This window comes from Podarcis erhardii (genome assembly GCF_964252035.2).
Source record: "Podarcis erhardii genome assembly, chromosome: 7".
Lineage (NCBI taxonomy): Eukaryota > Metazoa > Chordata > Lepidosauria > Squamata > Lacertidae > Podarcis > Podarcis erhardii.
Genome location: NC_138511.1, coordinates 73,923,422 through 73,942,851, shown reverse-complemented (window position 1 = coordinate 73,942,851; position 19,430 = coordinate 73,923,422). Strand labels below are relative to the sequence as shown.

Below are 19,430 nucleotides of genomic sequence, written 5' to 3'. Positions count from 1 at the left end.
AAAAAATTGTTCCCCTTTTTAATCCAAGTTCCAATTACTCACGGGTTATTCTTTTAAGTCCAGATTTTCAATGGAAGAAGTCAGCGCTCTCTGCCAAATGGCATGCGGCTTCACTCGGCAGGGGAAGCGGAGGACTCACAGCACCACCACCCCCCCGTCACCCGCTCCGTAGCCTTTAAAAAGGCTCCTTCGTGTGGTCGGGGGGGGCGCAAATGGTGCCCGCCGAGTCACCATGCCCATGGGTTTCAGCGCCCATGGTTTTTGAGGGTCCCCGCGTCGCCGGTGCGGTAGAACCCAGCCCCTGCAGAGCAGGCTCCCTCCGGAGCTCGGAGGGAGTCCGCCATTCGGCGATGGCGCCAACCCGGAAGTCCCTGTAGTTCAGCAACACCTAGTGGGCCAAAGGCTCCCCACTCCTGTATGAGCCAATGCCAAACGAAGATGGGAAAGGGAGCAATGTACTGCGGCCAGGTGAGGCCCTCAAGCCTGACCTTTCTCCATGGCTAGCTAAAATAATGTCATCGCTCAGGCCACCGGCCAGCATAGCATAAAACAATGTAGAAATATTTCCAGAAATAGGAAAAATACAGGTGCTGCCTGTAAAATACAAAATCTAGTCTGTTTGGGCTTTCTGCGTAGAGATCCGTTCATCCCAGCACAAACTGTAAATAGATTTTCATAGCTGGTAGGGGATTACATGATCTCTTGCATCATTTGCTTGAATGAGTCATCCACAAGCAAGATAAACCGGTTTACGAAGAATGGACTCGTGAATAATCCTATCAATCAAGCGCTCCAACCTTTTAAACTGCATATTGAGGGCTGAACAGACCAGAGGACTCAGCAGGTTGGAACTGAATGGAGGCAGATCTGCCTTTTGTTGACAGTAAGGGGAGGATCCTTCTTACGATGCTGATGCAGCCCCTCTGGGGTCATTTGTCTGGGAGGGCCTTCATGCAGAGGAGGCAGAACCCAAAGTGGGCAAGTTCGCTAGGAATAGACAAACCTGCCAAATTCAGTCCTTTTACTTTCTCATTGTTCCAATCTTAAATTCGGTTCTTCTAATTGCGCCAGCGATTTGAACACCCATCAGCTTTTTAGTGCAAATTTCTCCTGATAAAGACATTATTGCTTGTGGCTTTGACGAATACGCACCCTTTGCAAGCAACTTCAGTTTAATACATTTCTCTATGCTATTTTCATTAATATATGCATTTTCATGCATCCGTTGCCCTGGCACAGGGATTGTTGCACACATACCGTGAGTTGCAAATTTCAGGGAAGCGCCGGTTTTGAAGAACAACTGTGTTTTGGTTCTCGTCTTATTTCAGAAAGTGGGGACTTGATGGGTTCACCTTTAAATGTGATCTGGATCTATTTTTTACCCCATCCCTAAAGGTCAGAACCGAAGTAGGCTCTCTACCACTACCTTCCATTTCTGCCACCACTCTCCTCCCCCCCCCTTTTTCCGCCCCTCCTCAATACTGTCATGAAATTAGACCGAGGTTCATTTGTGTCTCCAGTGCTGCCGGTTGCCCACCGCTGATTTCCAAATGAAGACTGGGAGGGAAATGTTTTACATACCTTAAGCCAGTGTGTCAGGCCAAACAAAGAGGCCTACTTGCTTCAGGGAGGAGATGGTGAGTAATACGTCTAGGGAGAGAGTGGGGCAAAAGCAACCACAGTGGCCAACCCCCTTTTTAGTGGTGGGGATGTTAGAGAGACAAAGAGGTTTTTATAGGATCTTCCCTACTAATCCTAGAGCAACAGGGCTTATCTTACTGGTTAAGGATCCAGTTCTGGGGGCAAGCCAGGTTAGAGCAAATGTCTCCCCTGAAAGCAAAATATATAAATATTGTAGCACCTAAAATACTAACATAAACTTAGGACTCAGCTGTGCAGCTGCAAATAAAATGCATTAAAAGTGTGCTTTAAGTGCAATATAGAATGTGACACTAGACGGCGATGGTGAGCCTTATGGAAAATTCAATGTATTTTTTAAAACACTTTAAAAAAACATTTTCAGAACGGTTTTTTATATGTGTGTAGATTCCACCTTATTCTCCTAGGGTGGGTCACTTGAAAATTGCTGGGTGTTTTGGCAGATCACAGAGCTGACCCTATCAGGCAAAGTGAGGGGACTGCCTCAGGTGACAGATTTTGGGGGGCAGCTTTGGCATTGCCCCAGCCATTCCTCCTAAGCCCTCAGAATATTCCCATCCATTGAAAGACAGGACTATGTTATGCTGCACAGCAGGGCTTGCCCAAGGCATTTTGGCACCTGAACCGAATTACAAAATAGCATCTCCCACCCCGCCAGGGAAGAAGGGGTGAGTGAAAGTGTTATGTACTGAAGTGCTCACCCTGGGCCAGCAGGGGGATACTGTAGATAGTTTTCACTCAGGTCCACATATGCAAATAAGGAATTGAAATTGCCGTTAAGTGATTGGATAGTTACAGAAAGTTGTTACTGTTGCTTTGTAGTTGAGCTCTATATAAGAAGGTTGGCTGAACCCTTCAGTTCAGTTCTGTTCTGGCCTGTGAATAAACAAGAGCTGTCTGAAGAATCGCTGTGTCGTCTGATATGTTCACCCACAACTTAAGCGAAAGCCACATCAGGAACAAGGGGTTAATAAAGAGCTACAGTGGGATCTGCTGCCCCTGTGGAACTTGCCACCTGAGGCGGTTGCTTAACACTGCCTCTACACAGACCTGTTCTCCTTAGTCTCAAGTATTGCCCCTTGTAGGACCCAGCAGGGTGGAGGATGGGGACTAAACAAGAGTACGTTCGCTCTGCCTCTCATTGGCTCTAGTGCCACCTGCTGTTGACCTCCCTGCCTTCCTCCCTACCAGTTCCAATGGGCACCAGCCAGCACTGCCTAAACTAACTGGCTGCCTCAGTGGAGGATTTTAACAGTGCTGCCAGCTGCCAGTCCAGTTGGCACACCCTTCACCTCTGGTGGCAAATTGTCTTGGGCTGGCCCTAGCAGACCACACTAGCTTTTTTTCTTCAGCCCCATTGTCAGAAATAGTGAGGCAAAATCACAGGCCCTAGACCAGGCTGCTAAGAAGGACACTAAAGCTACAAATCTGATCTGGTCAAAATGGCCTCTGTCTCTGTTGTCAGAATGAGGGGATAATAAAATCCAGGGCTAAGTACAGATACTTTTATCCATTCTCTTTCCATGCCACAAGAACCACTGTGTGAGAACCTCCTTCTGTAATCCTCATAGAACTCTAGCCCAATGGTTGCCATTAATTTAACTCTGAATTGATTTTAGAATGAATTGATTTTAGAATGTATTTCAATTAATTGATTGTGATTTTATGTAAACTGTGTTATTTTTACTGTTGTTAGCCACTCTGAGCCTGGCTTCGGCTGGGGAGGGCAGGATATAAATAAAATTATTATTATTATTATTATTATTATTATTATTATTATTATTATTATTAACTAGTCTATTTATTACAGCATAAACTCATGCCCTCCAACATTTCTCCAATGAAAGCAAGGATTTCCTTTCCCTATTCATGATAATAACAATTTTAATATTTGTACCCCGCCCATCTGACTGGGTTGCCCCAGCCACTCTGGGCGGCTTTCAACATACTGTATATAAAAACATAAAAAAAACATTAAACAATAAAAAACCTCCCTATACAGTACTGTCTTCAGGTGTCTTCTAAAGGTTACTTATATCCTTGGCTCAGGGGGGTCACATAACTCCACACACCCCAACATTTCTCTGATGAAAATAGGGGCGTCCTAAGGGAAAGTGGGACATTCCAGGATCAAATCAGAAACTTGGATGGCTTCTGTAAATCCGAGACTGTCCCTGGATAATAAGGACATTTGGAGGGTCTGTAAACTATGCTATGGACATGAACAGACATCATCAAATATTTGCATCACGTTCCTCCAATATAATCCTCTGTTTGGCAGGTTATAAAGTGGGATGGTTTTGCATTTGACCAGACTCACTTATGTCTGCTGAAAATAAATGAGGTGGTTTTAACACCACCCCAAGAGAACTGGGACAACATCCCATTCTATGCAAAGCTCTTCAAATGTGTACAGAGTACAGAGGTGGTGAACAACAGGGACAAACAGTTGTAAAGGAAAAGAGGCACCGTCAACAATCAATCTCTCTTCCCGGGGAACTCTGGGAATTATAGCTCTGTGAGGTGGAGGGGGGAATAGGGGTCTTCTAACAAGTATTTTTAGGATTAGACCCATAATCTGCTGTTTCAAATCAATGCTCAGATTCAGCTGACGGCCATTAAAAATAAATGCGCTTTTCAAAACTGCTGATTGAGTTGCACTTATCCCTAAATTGGATTGTGGCTGCAAATAGGTATGTACATTTATTTATTGATAGAATTGCCTGCCCCGTTTTCCCATTAAAAAAGTGAAATGCTCAAGGCAGCTCGCAACGAACACACACATACACAAAAACACATCTTCCCTGCTTAAAAACTCAAGAGAAAAAATAAATAAAGCCAGGGCTGTATCCAAATAATAAAAGAACATTATTACTAAAAGCGATCAACCTCAACCCCTTTAAAAAATGAACCTCACAACTTCATTTCCACTCTGCTTGTCTGCCAGGGTGCCTTGCAAGCTTTCAAAGGCTCCTTGCAAGGGAAATTCCCGTCCCCAGCTAACCACCCGGAGGATCCAACTATGTGATAGCTCTGGTCAGTCAGCCTTTTCCTGGGTGGGGCATCAACCAACCGAGTGGCAGAAAACAGGTGGTAAAATCTACCCCCCCCCGGTCCTTCCTGCCTCCAATCCAGAAAATCCAGTCCAGTTTTCTGACCCCCCCTCATTCCCTACCCACTTTGCCTGGGCAAATATATAAAGGGCAGCCTTAAGATTGTTGCACCTTGCAGAACAGGATCCAGCTGGCTTGTCTGCAGCTAACAGGTGAGTGGAGGCTGTAAGCCGGGAGGTTTTGAGGATGGAGAGGGGCCCATTGCTGCCTTTCGAAACTGCAGTCCCAAACTGAAGAGCTGTGATTGTTTCCATGTATGTTCTATTGTTGTTTAGTCGTTTAGTCGTTTAGTCGTGTCCGACTCTTTGTGACCCCATGGACCAGAGCATGCCAGGCACTCCTGTCTTCCACTGCCTCCCGCAGTTTGGTCAAACTCATGTTTGTAGCTTTGAGAACACTGTCCAGCCATCTCGTCCTCTGTCGTCACCTTCTCCTTGTGCCCTCAATCTTTCCCAACATCAGGGTCTTCTCCAGGGAGTCTTCTCTTCTCATGAGGTGGCCAAAGTATTGGAGCCTCAGCTTCAGGATCTGTCCTTCCAGTGAGCACTCAGGGCTGATTTCCTTCAGAATGGATAGGTTTGATCTTCTTACAGTCCATGGGACTCTCAAGACTCCATGTATGTACCTTCCAACATTTCTCTGGTGAAAATGGGGACATCCCAATGTTTCTCCAATGAAAATAGGGACGTCCTAAGGAGAAGTGGGACATTCCAGGATCAAATGAGGAACCGGGACAGCTTCCGTAAATTGGGGACCGTCCCTGGAAAATAGGGACACTTAGAGTGTATGTGTGTAGAGTTCTTATCAGTCGTGACTGCCTTCTGATAGCAATGTCCTTCCAGAGTGGTAGCCATTGCAGGGGAAAGCGTGGAGTCTTGTCACACCTCAAGACTAAGCTTTTGTGGGGAGATACATCTGATTGCTTTAGCTGAGTTGCCTCAAGTGGGGCCATTTCATTTGTGCGATGAAATGGATCCTTCCAGAAATGGTCAACAAGGCTTTATTGCAATCCAGCTAACCTCCTCAGTTTCACACAAAAAAGGTGTGCGAATATATTTGCAAGATTTCTCCCTGGTCCTGCTTTTGTGCCTCAGATTCGCCATCAGTTTCCATCCAGGTGGCTGAGAGGAGTGTGGTTCTGTGCACACCATACATTTAAAGTATGTTGCTTTCCCCAAAGAATATTGGGAACAGTAGGCTGCCCCTCACAGAACTACAATTCCCAACACCCTTAACAAACTACCGTTCCCAGGCTTCTGTGGGGGAAGCAATATGCTTTCAATGTATGGTTCATACGCAGCCAAAGTGTGAGGCTGGTGGCAAAGTTCTAGGTCTGTGGTACGGAGGGTTAAAGAAAAACAACAGAGGCTAAACTTCAGGATGGCAGTGGAGAATATTCAATTCTCATTCAATGAATTTATATACCAGGCTAAATGTGCACGAAAATTTCATCTGTTAGTGAAAATAACATTTAGAAATGCTTTATAGTTGGGGAGATTGCTTAGCAAAACTGCATGCAAAAACTGGTATATTAGAGGGGAAATTGCCAATGAATTTTCATGAAGACTTTAAAAAATCAAATCACAAACTGATGTGGAGAAGTGAACTTAAGTCTGGAAAAATGAGAAGTGTGAATTTTGAAGGATGCCTGCAGTTCACTTCACATATTGGTTTGAAGAAGCATAAATGCACCTTTAAATGTTCTATGTCTGGTTCAGTGCTTATCATGTTGATAGAATATATCCCAAAATTTCCATTGAAATGATGGTATATGGCGATGTAGCGTATTTTTGAGAAGCTGTCTGGAACATGAAACCAGTCAAGAGAACCTAGAGGCAATTACTGCCTGGGAGTAGACACCAAAGAGCACAATTTGTTTTACTTCAGAGTAAACACACAGGAAAGGTATTTGTTTTTAAGACAGAAAATGGCCTGCAAAACCACCTTTCTCTCCAGCTAAAATTCACACACTGACTACAATGCACAAAGCGCCTCTGAAATGAAAATAGCCAATATTTACTAATTTCCAGGTGCTGAACATTAAAATGATAATAAAATGTGCCAATTGGTTCCTGTTTAGGAGATACAAAGATGGTCATGCCTTGAGTACATAATTTCATTTGGCGGCACTGTATTCTTTGAAGAGAAACACTTAATATCTTTAGGTGCCAAGCAAAAACATTTCTCTTCAACCAGGCATTTGGCTGATTAACATTCTATGGCTTTTGAAACGTGCTTGTGGGAAAGAGTTGTTTGTTTTTGCTTTATTATGTATTTTGTATTCCCATTTTGTATTTTTCTGTTGTGAACCACCCTGGGATCTTCGGATGAAGGGTAATACACAATTTTAATAAATAAAAAGAACAATAATAAAGGCAAACTCTCTCTCAAGAAGGAGGGCAGTCTGGGTTTCAAATAATTGATTCCAGTTAATTAGGCAACTCTTTGACTAAATGCTTCTAGCCAGAAAGCAAGTACCTCCAGAATTCTTAAATCCATTTGCAACCCAGTACTGATTTTGGGCTATTAGTTCTTGGTAGGGCCATAAGGCAAGGTGAACGGACCACCTCGGGCGGCATGGTCCACAGGGGCAGCACATCTGGTCTCCAAGGAATGCATCGCTTGCTGCTGCTACAGCGAAGGTTTCAGCATGCTCCTTGGAGGATGGACCTGCCGCCTCCTTGGCAGCCCCCACCCATGCCACCTTGACAGTGACTAGGGGGCACTGCTGATCTCCTCCCACCCCTAGGGAGAAGGTGGTAGGGACTGCCCTCTGGAGTCTCCTGGGGTCTGCACCCATCTGCACAATTCAAAGGGTTGGTGCTGACCTTTAAAGCCCTAAACGGCCTTGGCCCAGTATACCTGAAGGAGCGTCTCCACCCCCATCATTCAGCCCGATCACTGAGGTCCAGCGCTGAGGGCCTTCTGGCAGTTCCCTCAGTGTGAGAAGTGAGGTTACAGGGAACCAGGCAGAGGGCCTTCTCAGTAGTGGCGCCTGCCCTGTGGAACGCCCTCCCATCAGATGTCAAGGAAATAAACAACTATCTGACTTTTAGAAGACATTTGAAGGCAGCCCTGTTTAGGGATGTTTTTAATGTTTGATGTTTTATTGTGTTTTTAATATTCTGTTGGGAGCTGCCCAGAGTGGCTGGAGAAACCCAGCCAGATGGACGGGTATAAAGAATAAGAATAACATTATTATTATTATTATTATTATTATTATTATTATTATTATTATTATTTTCTGGCATGTTCCTGAGCAGGCCTTGTCCCCTCCATCCAATGACCTTTGATTTCCTTTTCAACCATTGGGTCAGGTTGATTTGATTCCACCACCCCTTGTTCTTAGCATAGATCATTTTGTAGTTTACCTCAGGTGCCAAAATGTCTTGGGTCCTTGGTAATGCTTGGAAGTCGTTTGGCTTCGTTTGGTGGAGAACCTAACTGGTTCTTCTTCCCACCTTGAGTGCTTTGACTTGGCTGGAAGCTGCCCTCGAACTCTGATCTTGCTCGTCTGAATGGAGGACAGAGAGCTGAAGGTTGCCTGTTGTACAAAAGCAAAATTTGCATTGGTTGCTCCACCCACGCGTGTCTCTGGCTCTGCCCACTGCTGGCATATGGCCCTTGGAAGGTTGCCCAGAAGGGAACGTGGCCCTTGGGATGAAGAAGTTTCTCCACTCCTGGATTAGATGGTATTTGGCCTCTGATTTTCATCCCCTTCCATTAAACAGAAGGATGTAGGAAGAACCCTACAAGATTGCACCCAGGTAAAGTGTCCTTGTGTCCTACTGTGCTGAGAACAGCCTTCCAACCGAAGAGCCATCAGAGGACAAACTTCTGTCCAAGGATAGCTCTCCAAACTAAGTCCACAAGGAGATCAAGAGGGGTCTTGTAGTGGTTCATCAACAGTTAGCAACATCTGGCCATCTTCTTGGTGCCATGCAATACCAAAACTGGTGTTTCCCTCTTGGAGAGGGAGGGTGTAGCAATGTGTGCTCTGCATAACAGGTTTGAGTCGCAGAGCACTGGCCTGTTCACCTTCCTCTCCCTTCAAAACAACTCTGGAGGAGGCAATGTGGATCGCCAGGAATCCCTGCAATGCTGTCCTGAGGGTATAGCTAGGGTATAGCTAGCTCCGCCAGTTAGACCTGTCCTTTGTGGAGCCAGCTAGGCAAGAACTGGTGCCTGGGGACAGGCGCTCCCAGACTGGAAAAAACATACACACACCAGACCCAGCCAGGAACTTCCTCTTCCCTTCAAATCTCTTAAGGACTTGGGTTGTTTGGCTCCATATATACCCTGCCTTTATCCATAAATTTGGGGCAAGTTTGTTTTTTTTCCCTAAAGACTGTCCCATCATACAAATCCCTGGTCTGCTAGGTCTTAAGATACACATGTTTGCAATGCAGATACATTTTAAATTAATCTGAATTTCTGTTTGGCCACCAGATTTTTTCTGGTTCTGAGAAGGGTGCCATCACCTGGCATCCTTGCATACCCACCTCAGCTTCAGCACCCTTGCAGAAGGTCCAGTGCTGATCCCTGCATGAGTTCCCTTTTAAAATAAAATAAAAATAAAAATAAAAAAGGTTTTGGTATTCTAAGCAGTTCCAGGCAACTGAATTAAAATTTGTCCTAGTTTTTCACAATTGGTCACTCTCGAGCATTGCACACAGGCCTCTGGTACTATTTTAGAAACCTGATTTTCCCACTTTCTAGAAAATGCAGGATTAAATGGTTCTGAAATATCTTGGGAGACACCACGAGTCCAGGAGGCAGCACACGACTGTTTGCAAAAGGTCTTTCAAACAGCCTGATATTGTTCTTTGAAGCTCTGATTTTCAGGGGTTTGAGGATCAATGCTGGGAGGGAGAAATAATTTTCAACTGAAACTACTGCTAAAAAAAAATCACCATCACCACCTCCATTTTAAGAGCTGTTTCAGTGGAAGCTGCTTCCTCCTGCTGGAGCAATGTGCATTCCTTCACCACCAACTAATGGCCAATTGAGTGTGCTTTGCTCCAGTAAAGGAACCATCAGGAACTCCCTTTAAGCTCCTGGTGGGTCCTTCGAAGCTTGCCCAAAATGAAAGCCTGTGCTGGAGGTTCCCCATCCCTGCTGAAGAGAACTGTGATTTGCTCCCTATCATGAAGCACTTCAGGGGTGGTAAGTTCACTCCTGAACACCAAATCTGATCCTCCAGAGCAAGGTTTCCCAAACTCCAGCTGTACTACAACTCCCACCATCCCTATCTAGTAGGACCAGTGGTCAGGGATGATGGGAATTGTAGTCCCCAAACAGTTGGAGACCCAGGTTTGGGAAACCCTGCTCTAGACCTTTCTATCTGACCCTTGGGGCATCTCCCACTGGCCTTGCTCCAACTTCTCCTCAACTGTTTTTGCTGGTTAGGATGAATTCTTGAATACTTCTTTCTCACCTGGGTGGAAGACAAAGAGGAATGTGTGAGTGAGTGTAGAAACTAGCCTACTGTAGAAAGGTAAAGTTTGCATGTATTGGTCTGCTTACTTTTGCCTCTGGCCCCACCCACCACTAGCATGTATGTGGCCCTTGGAAGATTTCCAGAAGGGATTATGGCCCTCAAGCTGTCAAAGGTACTCTCCCCTCCCTCCCACCTGAGACAGGTAGCAACTGTTTCTGTTTAGGTCAACTGAGTCTTGAGTTCCTTGATAAAAGGCCACTGAGTTGATTCACTGGAGTAAAAACATAGTGGTGTGCCTTCATTGCAAAGGAAGTTTTGCATCCTGCCCTGAGCTCTTCTGACTCCCAGGAATGTTGTGGAGTTCCCTAAAACCTACGTATTTGAGTCCATACCTATTGGCTCAGTTACCTGCCTCCAGACACACTTAAAATAGAAAACAGTTACTTCTCTTCATATACAAACTGTTAAAACAGTGAAACATTAAAATCGATTTCTAGGAATGGAGTACAAAATAAAACATGTAATAAAACTCAACATTTCAACCCAAAAGCTCACGTCAACCCAAGAAGTCAGAAATGCCATAATCATGGCCAACGTTGAAAAGACTCTCATCCCAAATGCTGTGTGGTCTAACCTGGTAAAGATGGTCCTTAGATCAATCTTGCCATTCGATCTTCTCCATCTCTGCACACTGTTGGGTATGGATGTTTTGGAAGGAGCACTGACGAAGCTGGCTTAAGCGTTTCTCCTCTATGCAAACTGAGACAGGAGTGGTGGAAGCGAACCATAATCCTAAGTCTTTCCCATTGGCTTTTCAGGATCACCTTCTTATTTCTTTTGTGCTTTTCCACCTTCTGCAGAACCTGAGCAGCTGTTGCAAGGAACCTTTCCTGGGAAACATGGAGGAGAAGAGCTCATCTTTTGTCGTGGGGCTGTTGGTGATGGGCAATGTGATCATCATGGTGAGAGTGCTGAAGCTACCATGTTTGTAGGTAGAAGGAGAACCTATGGGCTTTTTGGCTTAGAATCTAGTGTCTTAACCTGGGGCACTACAGCCCTGCTAGCAGAACTTGTGTCAAAGGAGAACTGGCATAGCTCTGCGGTAGAGCATCTCCTTTGCTGATCAAAAGTCCCCATTTCAACTGTCTGCATCTCCAGTTAAAAGGTTGAAGGAACAGATAATGGGCAAGATGCCTGCTGGAGAGCTACTGCCAATCAAAGTGGAGAGCATTTGGGCTGTGGGCCATTCCATCTGCAGGTCCCCAGATGTTGCAACATCTGGGCACCCACAGTTAGCAAAAGCCCACAGCCCAAATGCTCTCTACTTTGGCCCTAAGCCTTGACCTTTGACCATGATGGCTGGGGGGTGATAGGAGTTGGACAAGTCCAAGGATTCAAGGTTGGGCTCGATGGAGAAATAGGGTTGTATCCAATGCCAGTCCTGCTCAGGGGAGACCCATTGAATTTAATGAGGCAGGCCCCTTATTTCATTGGGTCTACTCTGAGCCATATCCTGCTGGCTACAGCTCCTATTTTGAACTTCCCACAAGGCAGCTTGCTATATCACAGCTTTCTCATATTTACGCAGCTTGCAGGACTGGCACTTTACGCGGAGTCTGTCTGGGTAACAGCTGATCCCTACAAGGTCTACCCCATCATGGGAGTTACAGGAAAAGACGATGTCTATGCGGGTGCCTGGATCTCCATCTTCACTGGCTTTTGCTTCTTCTGCGTGTGCGTCTTTGGCATTATCAGCCTTGTGAATGGCAACCGCCTGATGGTGTTGCTGGTGAGTAAAGCAGGGAGGGGGAAGGGACTTTACTGAATGCTCATCTTCCCCACCCCATCCCAGCTGGAATCTCCTGCCATTCCTTAGCAGTGTTTGGGGGACAAGCGATGGAGTCAGCTTTGACACGCTTCCCCTTCTGGTGGGAAGAGTGCAAGATTGCTGTGGGTGACAATATGGAAAACTGAAGGCATCTGGAAAGAGAGAGCTGTGGTTTGTGATGTGTGTTCCACCTTTCCCTATGTAAACTCAGAGAGAAGTGGGGCTGGCATCAGTGGCTTCAAACAGTGCTTTCGAAACAAACCCTCAAAACTTCAGTTTGGACTCCCCAGAAGCCTCTTTGTCTCCAGCCTTCATGTTTTGCCTTGGGAAAGGAAGGTTGGCTTGCTAAGGCCCTAGTGGTCAGCAGTCTCCCTACCCGCTTACCTGGTTCTTTCTCCTTGTCTTCAGTATCTGGTGCTGATCCTGGTTGTCTACTTATTTGAGTGTGCTTCTTGCATCACGTCCTACACGCACCGTGACTATGTAAGTACAAGCAGACCAGGGAGAGTCGCCCAACTGTGCCTGCCGCTGGCCGAAACTTGGCTCTGTCCAGTTTGAGAGAAAGGGTGGGCCTGTGTCATATTTTAGCCCAGGGTGGTAAATCTCCAGCCCACTAACCCCCAACGTAATTTTCAGGTAGTGGCTGCATCACCACAGGGAGGTGACTGGGCTGAACACCAGCAAAGGCAGAGCAATTTTAATTCTTATCACAGCACTGGGCTAAGCAGAGAAATGTTAGTCTCTCTGCTCTGTCCAGCACTATGACCAGGAGGAAAAATCACCCAGTCCCTGCTCATCAGATGATCAATCTAATGATTGGGGGGGGGTAATAACCATAGAATCATAGAATCATAGAATCATAGAGTTGGAAGAGACCACAAGGGCCATCGAGTCCAACCCCCTGCCAAGCAGGAAACACCATCAGAGCACTCCTGACATATGGTTGTCAAGCCTCTGCTTAAAGACCTCCAAAGAAGGAGACTCCACCACACTCCTTGGCAGCAAATTCCACTGTCGAACAGCTCTTACTGTCAGGAAGTTCTTCCTAATGTTTAGGTGGAATCTTCTTTCTTGTAGTTTGGAACCATTGCTCCGTGTCCGCTTCTCTGGAGCAGCAGAAAACAACCTTTCTCCCTCCTCTATGTGACATCCTTTTATATATTTGAACATGGCTATCATATCACCCCTTAACCTCCTCTTCTCCAGGCTAAACATGCCCAGCTCCCTTAGCCGTTCCTCATAAGGCATCGTTTCCAGGCCTTTGACCATTTTGGTTGCCCTCCTCTGGACACGTTCCAGTTTGTCAGTGTCCTTCTTGAACTGTGGTGCCCAGAACTGGACACAGTACTCCAGGTGAGGAGTACTGTGCTAATCAACAGTGTGTCTTCTGTGTGTGTGTTTGTAGCAAGCACCCAAGGCACAACCACATGTGACCTTTGAGATTTCATTGAGGGACTTTTCCTTTGTTTTTGTTTTGTTTTCCTCCCTTCAAGCTCCAAGACTCTGTTTGTCCTCCTGGCCTTGTGCTCCTTCTTGGAAAAGCCCAGAGGAGCCACAGATACTGTCAGTATTGATGGTTTCATTCTGCAAACTGAATTGCACTTGTCGCAATTTTAATCTGAGAACCAGCCGCCCAGTTTATGGCCTATGCCCTTTGTGCATAAGTGCAACGCCCCCGTTCGGATGGACCATTGCCACATGGATGGCGCAGATGAGACTCATGCACTGGACTGGTCTTCTTGAAGCATCCTCTGAACCAGCCCACTGTCTCTTATGAGTCTTGCTTTGCCAGGGGGACGGGCAGCTGCCCCCTAAATAAAGCTAATAAATAGAAATACTTAACTAACAGCTCAGTTCTGCCCCTTCCCTTCAATGTAAATCCTGGCTACTCCCATGGTCCAGGTCGTTAGCGTTGCAAGCGCTGAAGCCTTTACAAAGAGGTTTTACAAGTAAAGCTAAATTAGTTGGAGTTACTTTTTATGTATCCCAGTTAGGCTACAACCATGGGAGCCAGGGTATATTCTTGAAGAATATCAGAAGTAAGTGGGCTGTTCATTATTATTTTTTTAAGTCTATTTGGCCTAATAAACTAAACACCTTAAGTGATCCCGTTTCTCTCATTGCAGAAAACCAACAAAACCTAGGGTCACATCCATACCACCCATTAAAGCACATTTATAGCACTTTAACAGTCATGGCTTCCTCGAAAGAATCCTAGGAAAATTAAGTTTACTCCTCACAGAGCTTAAATTCCTGGCATCCTGAACAAACTACAGTTCCCAGGATTCTTTGGGGGGAAGCCTATGATTTGTTTTTGCCTAATCCCATGATTCCCCCCCCCCCCCCGATAGTTTTTTCCTAACCCCATGATCATTTTATGGAACGAAGGCCTGTCATTTTTCTTCTCTGCCAGAAGCCATTGTGCCATGCATTTACACAATCCACGTTCTTTACAAGCAGAATGTTCAGAACATATGGGTCTTGTAAAGAAAGGACATGGGCGCTGGGGAATGTGGTTGACCAGCATTCTCTCTCCCTTCCCCACCCAAGGTGGTTTCGAATTCCAAGCTAATAACAAGACAGATGTTGGCCTTCTACTCGGCGGACACTGACCAAGGCCGGGAACTCACCCGCATGTGGGATCGTTTCATGATGGAGGTAACATACCCCTTCCCAAACTACCACCTCTGGGGGGAGCAGAACTGCCAAGAGCTGGCCAGCTTGAGACTGAGAACGTAAGAGGAACCTGCAGGATCAAGCCAATGGCCAATCTAGTCCAACAGCCTGTTCTCATAGCAGCCAACCAGGTGGAAACTCACAAACAGTACCTGAGCACAAGCTGCCATTTCCAGCAACTGGTATTCAGAAGCGTTACTGCTTCTGGCCGTGGGTTTTCTTGCTGAGTGGGGAAATCTCTGCTTTCCAGACAGTAGCTGGCTGAAGGGCAAAGTAGAAACTTGCATTGCTCTTCCTGCAGAAGAACCCACTCCTGGAGGCTAATAGATTAGTATTAATAATAATATTAGTAATGACAATAATTTTCTAATGCTGCATCAAGCAGCACAAGGGATGTTGCCTTGGCATGCTGAGGCTGGGGAATCACAGACTTGTAGCATTGGAAGGGACCATGAGGGTCACTGAGTCCAAACCCCTGCAATGCAGGAATATTTCACCCAGTGTGGGGCTAGAACCCATGACCCAAGAGTCTCATGCTGTCCCTCAAGGAGCCTGTCGCCCTCCTAGGCTACCACTTCCCTCATACTGGTTGAGGCTGATGTGAGTTGGACATCAACATCTGCAGGGCTGTAGGTTGCCCACTCTGGTGTAGGTCCACATAAGTCTAGATCTGCTAGGAAACTGATTTCATGTTTGTACAAGGCCCTCTTGAATACGAACTTGAGAAGCTGCTTTATGCCTTTGGGTCAGACTCTTGGCTCTCCTAGGCCTTGGACAGAAGTATTTCCCTTCCCATCCCCTGATCATTTCCACTGAAAACTTCCGGGTTTGCATCTGGGCCATCTGCATACACAATGTGTGCCAGCTCTTCTGCAATCGACTGCCCTCCATACATTTTGGACTACAACTCCCATCATCCTTGACCACTGGGCCATGCAGCCAGGGGCTGATGGGAGTTGTAGTCCAACAACCTGGAGGACACCAGATTGGAGAAGACTGACATTTGGTCTTCTTCTGAGCTGCAGCCCTTCCCAGATATTTCTAGGAAGCCTCTCCCCATATGAACCAACCCAGACCCTGCAATCATCATGTGAGCCCCTTCTTCGTGTGCCCCTTCGCAGAGAAGTCCAGAGGGTGGCAACATGAGAATGAGCAGTGGATCCCCGGTTGTGGAATGCTCTCTCCAGGAAGGCTCGCCTGACACCATCATTATATATCTTAAGGCACCAGGCAAAAACTTTCCTCTTTAACTAGGCCTTTGGCCTTTAACTGTCTGTGGCCTTTCATAAGTAGAAGGGATATTTTTAATGTATTTCGTTAAAACCAAGAAGAAATGTATCTATGTGTGGGGCGGGGGTTGTCTGTTTGGTTGGAAGTCGCTTTGAGTTGCCCTGGGCAAGATAAAGTGACTAACAGATTCAATAATAATAATTAAGTGACTAACAGATTCAATAATAATAGCCAGGGAAGGCATAGCAAACAGGCAAGGGATCCTCTGCCCAAATAGCTACTGCAGTACAAGGTGTTAACACTAACTGGGATGCTTTTTCTACCTCCAGCAAAAGTGCTGTGGTGCCAATAATCCCATGGATTGGGTGAACTACACCTCGGTCTTCAGAAGCAGGTACCCTGAGGTGGTGGCCCCTTGGCCCTTCTACTGCTGCAAGCGTGATCGCAACTTTGTCATGCTCAACGAAGAGGGCTGCAGACTGGGTCACGTCGACTACATCCATACCAAGGTACTGTGGTCCTCAACACCCTTCCCTAAGTTGCCTCCCATTCCTGGGCATCTTCATGAGAAGTACAGAACTGTCTGCCCTGGAGCGAAGTCAAGACAGGCCTCCTTTTTGGCCCCCCGGGGGCAATTGTGGCACTCTCAGCATCTCCTCATCAGGGAAGATCTCACTGGCTCTCCTCCCTTCCTCCCTTAGGGCTGCTTTGAGCACATCAAGCACGCAGTACAGAGCTACGCCTGGGGAGTCTCTTGGTTCGGCTTTGCTATCCTCATGCTCACGGTGAGTCCTAACTTGAAGGGCTTGTTTGGGGAGGAGGTGGAAGGAATTTGCTGCCACCAGATGTGGGATGGCTGCCAGCTTGGGTGGTTTCAAAAAGATGACTAGACCATGGAGGATGGGACTGCCAGTGTTCACAGCTACTCATGATATGCCTCTGATTGCCATTTATTGGGGGTTGCAAGCAGGGAGAGTGCTGATGTACTCATATCTGGTTTGCAATCTTCGCAGTGGCATTTTGAATGGCCACTGAGAACACAATGCTAGACTAGAAGGGCCTTTGGCCTGATCCATCAAAGCGTTTATGTTCATGAAGAGAGTCAGTGGGCTTCTCTACACAATTTATTCACCACTCAACCTGAGTTTGCTTGCACAAAGATCTCCTTCACATTATGCTGTAATGCGGAACGCTTAGTAACTCCTAAACTCAATTGGATTTATTTTCATTATGTTTCAATTCCTGTTATTTCTCCTGTTATTTGAAAAAGAGAAGCACCTCCTTGTGTAATGACTTCCTTCTTGTCTCTGGTTCGCAGTTAGGATTAAAATATTGCATGCATGTTTGACAGTTTATGTGTAAGAGAAATGATGTGATGGGTTACAGGATCCCATATTTAAGTATGTTGTGTACACAGCCCCGTGTAAGCCACCTTGAACTCCTCAGAAGAAGACTTCAAACATGGGTGGCCAACCTTTGGCCCTCCAGATGTTGCTGAACAACCCGGTCATCCCCAGTCGGCACGGCCAATGGTCAGGGAAGAGTTGTAGTTCTGCAACTTCTGGAGGGCCAAAGGTGTGCCGAGTAAGCGTGGTGCAAAAGAAATTGTAATGACATGGTTAAGGGAGGGGGAGTTGCAGTCAGTTTTGTCATACGTTGTCCTCTCTTCCACAGTGCCCTGTTGTTCTCCTGGCTATATACCATTACACTACAATGTGAGGGAAAACCCAGCTGCTCGAGCTGAATTTGCCCTATGATGGGGAAGGGTGGAGCCATCTTCCTACACCTCCAGGCAGGGCACGGCATCCTGATTCATCCTTGTGAGGAACCTCCGTGGGGTTTCCTTCTATAGTCACACTGCACCATAGCATGTTCTGTAAGGCTGACTTGCTCCCCACAAACTTGACTGTGGCTGGCTGGTGTCACTGCCGGACACCTTTAACTCTGCCATCCTGTCACTCAAGTGTCCTTTGGAGGAATCTTCCTAACCTTCTTTTGTGAAACTTTTTTTTATTAAAAAAAATGTACAATAAATATTTGAAATCCAGAAAAGGTACTCTGTCCGTGTGTGTATATTTTCTTTTTGAGAACTATGGCATTTAATCTGGCTTGTTCCCTTACTGGAAGGCTACTGAGGAAAGGGGCAGCAAAAGGCAGGCGGGGATCCACTAACAAATCTCACTGTGATCTGCAGTAGATCAGCAAGGGCTTTCCATTTCCAGTTGCTCTAACAATAGCGACAGCAATAAATCTCCCACCACCATCACCACCTAATTGTATAGGCAGATCACCCCTAGGCATGTCAGAGAATTCCAGTGGAAATGGTAGCAAAAATTGCCAAGGTTTGCTTATTTGTGCCACGTCCAGATTGGAAAGCAATCCAAGGAATAGGATTGGTACTCACCACTGTTGCTTTCAATCTGCAAATGAGACTCAATTGCTTGTGTGCGCACACACACACATCTGCATTGTGTTTCATTTGTACTGAACGGTAGAATTCTGCCACAGTAGACAGCAAGATGAATAACAATAGCTTTTGTCAGAAGCAGAACTGCAGCAGAATGAAAGCACAGGTGCATGTGACATAGGATGGCACAGAAAACGATGCCTTTTTCACATCCCTAGTCATCACAGCACAGATTTAACAGCCCTATTTGTCCACCTTCAGCTAAACCAGAACCTGGCATTCAATTAAAAATATATTTTTAAAAAAAGTAAACCTAAGTGTATGGGGATGATGTACCAAACTGGAGCCAGCCAGCTCCCACCTACTTCCAGTTTGAAACTGAAGTTAGCAAAATGAATGTCCAACTTTATTATACAACTGGTCTTATGGTCATATTACTTCCCTTCTCTTTTGCTTCTCCCTTCCCTGCCCTGAGCAGAAAACTACATCCCTCTTGAGGGAAGAGGCATGACTCACTCGATTACCTCTTTCCAAATTCCTTCTCCTCTCTTACTTTCCCAGGATAGATGCTGTGACATGTCTTTGCCAAGGAACTGTGCTGGCTGGGGGCCCACTTTCATCCCAAGCACCACTAAACCTGCAGGCTCAGCCCCTAAGAGCCAGCTACAAAGTTCACAGAGTGACCCTGGGCAAATCACCATCTTTTATCCTAAACCACAATGTGGCTGATAGGGTAAAATGGAGGGAGGGCGATCGGAGAACGTCACCCTGGGCTTCTTTAAACTGGGTTTCACTTGGTGTACTCTGCATTTGGTGACTGCGGCAGCTAGCGTTAATGGGCATGTGTGAACCTGCTATCACAGGTGGTAAAGACTGGTGCTAGAACTTCCAGGTCACTTCCTACAACAAGGGCTGTCTAGATCGTGTGTGAATCAGTCCTCCAGTTTTAGAAATTGTTTTTCTAATGTCACTCTTTGGTAGTCTGCAGCAAGGCTGGGTGGGTAAGTAAAGAAGTACAACACTGTGTCATCAGAGCTCATTTTGTGCCAAATAGATGGTTAAAGTAGGGAAGGGCAT

General features: G+C 46.1%; 1 protein-coding gene across 2 annotated transcripts; it reads left to right on the top strand.

Moving 5' to 3' along the window:
* Window positions 1–4,769: 4,769 nt before the first annotated feature.
* Window positions 4,770–18,002, top strand: UPK1A (uroplakin 1A). 2 transcript variants are annotated; one of them, XM_081869641.1, is made up of 8 exons: window positions 4,770–4,924; window positions 11,073–11,174; window positions 11,801–12,001; window positions 12,449–12,523; window positions 14,591–14,698; window positions 16,276–16,455; window positions 16,648–16,731; window positions 17,621–18,002. In XM_081869641.1, exons 2-8 carry the CDS (start codon window positions 11,112–11,114, stop codon window positions 17,663–17,665), a joined length of 756 nt encoding a protein of 251 aa, XP_081725767.1. In that variant the 5' UTR covers window positions 4,770–4,924; window positions 11,073–11,111; the 3' UTR covers window positions 17,666–18,002. The 2 variants fall into 2 exon arrangements, with proteins under 2 accessions (XP_081725767.1, XP_081725768.1); XM_081869642.1 differs by lacking the exon at window positions 4,770–4,924 and adding an exon at window positions 10,115–10,269.
* Window positions 18,003–19,430: the final 1,428 nt, after the last annotated feature.

Coding starts and splice junctions, on each gene's coding strand:
- UPK1A (XM_081869641.1), top strand. CDS start 11,112: ATGGAGGAGAAGAGCTCATCTTTTGTCGTGGGGCTGTTGGTGATGGGC. Junction 12,002..12,448: donor ACCGCCTGATGGTGTTGCTG/GTGAGTAAAGCA, acceptor CCTTGTCTTCAG/TATCTGGTGCTGATCCTGGT. Junction 16,456..16,647: donor TCGACTACATCCATACCAAG/GTACTGTGGTCC, acceptor TTCCTCCCTTAG/GGCTGCTTTGAGCACATCAA.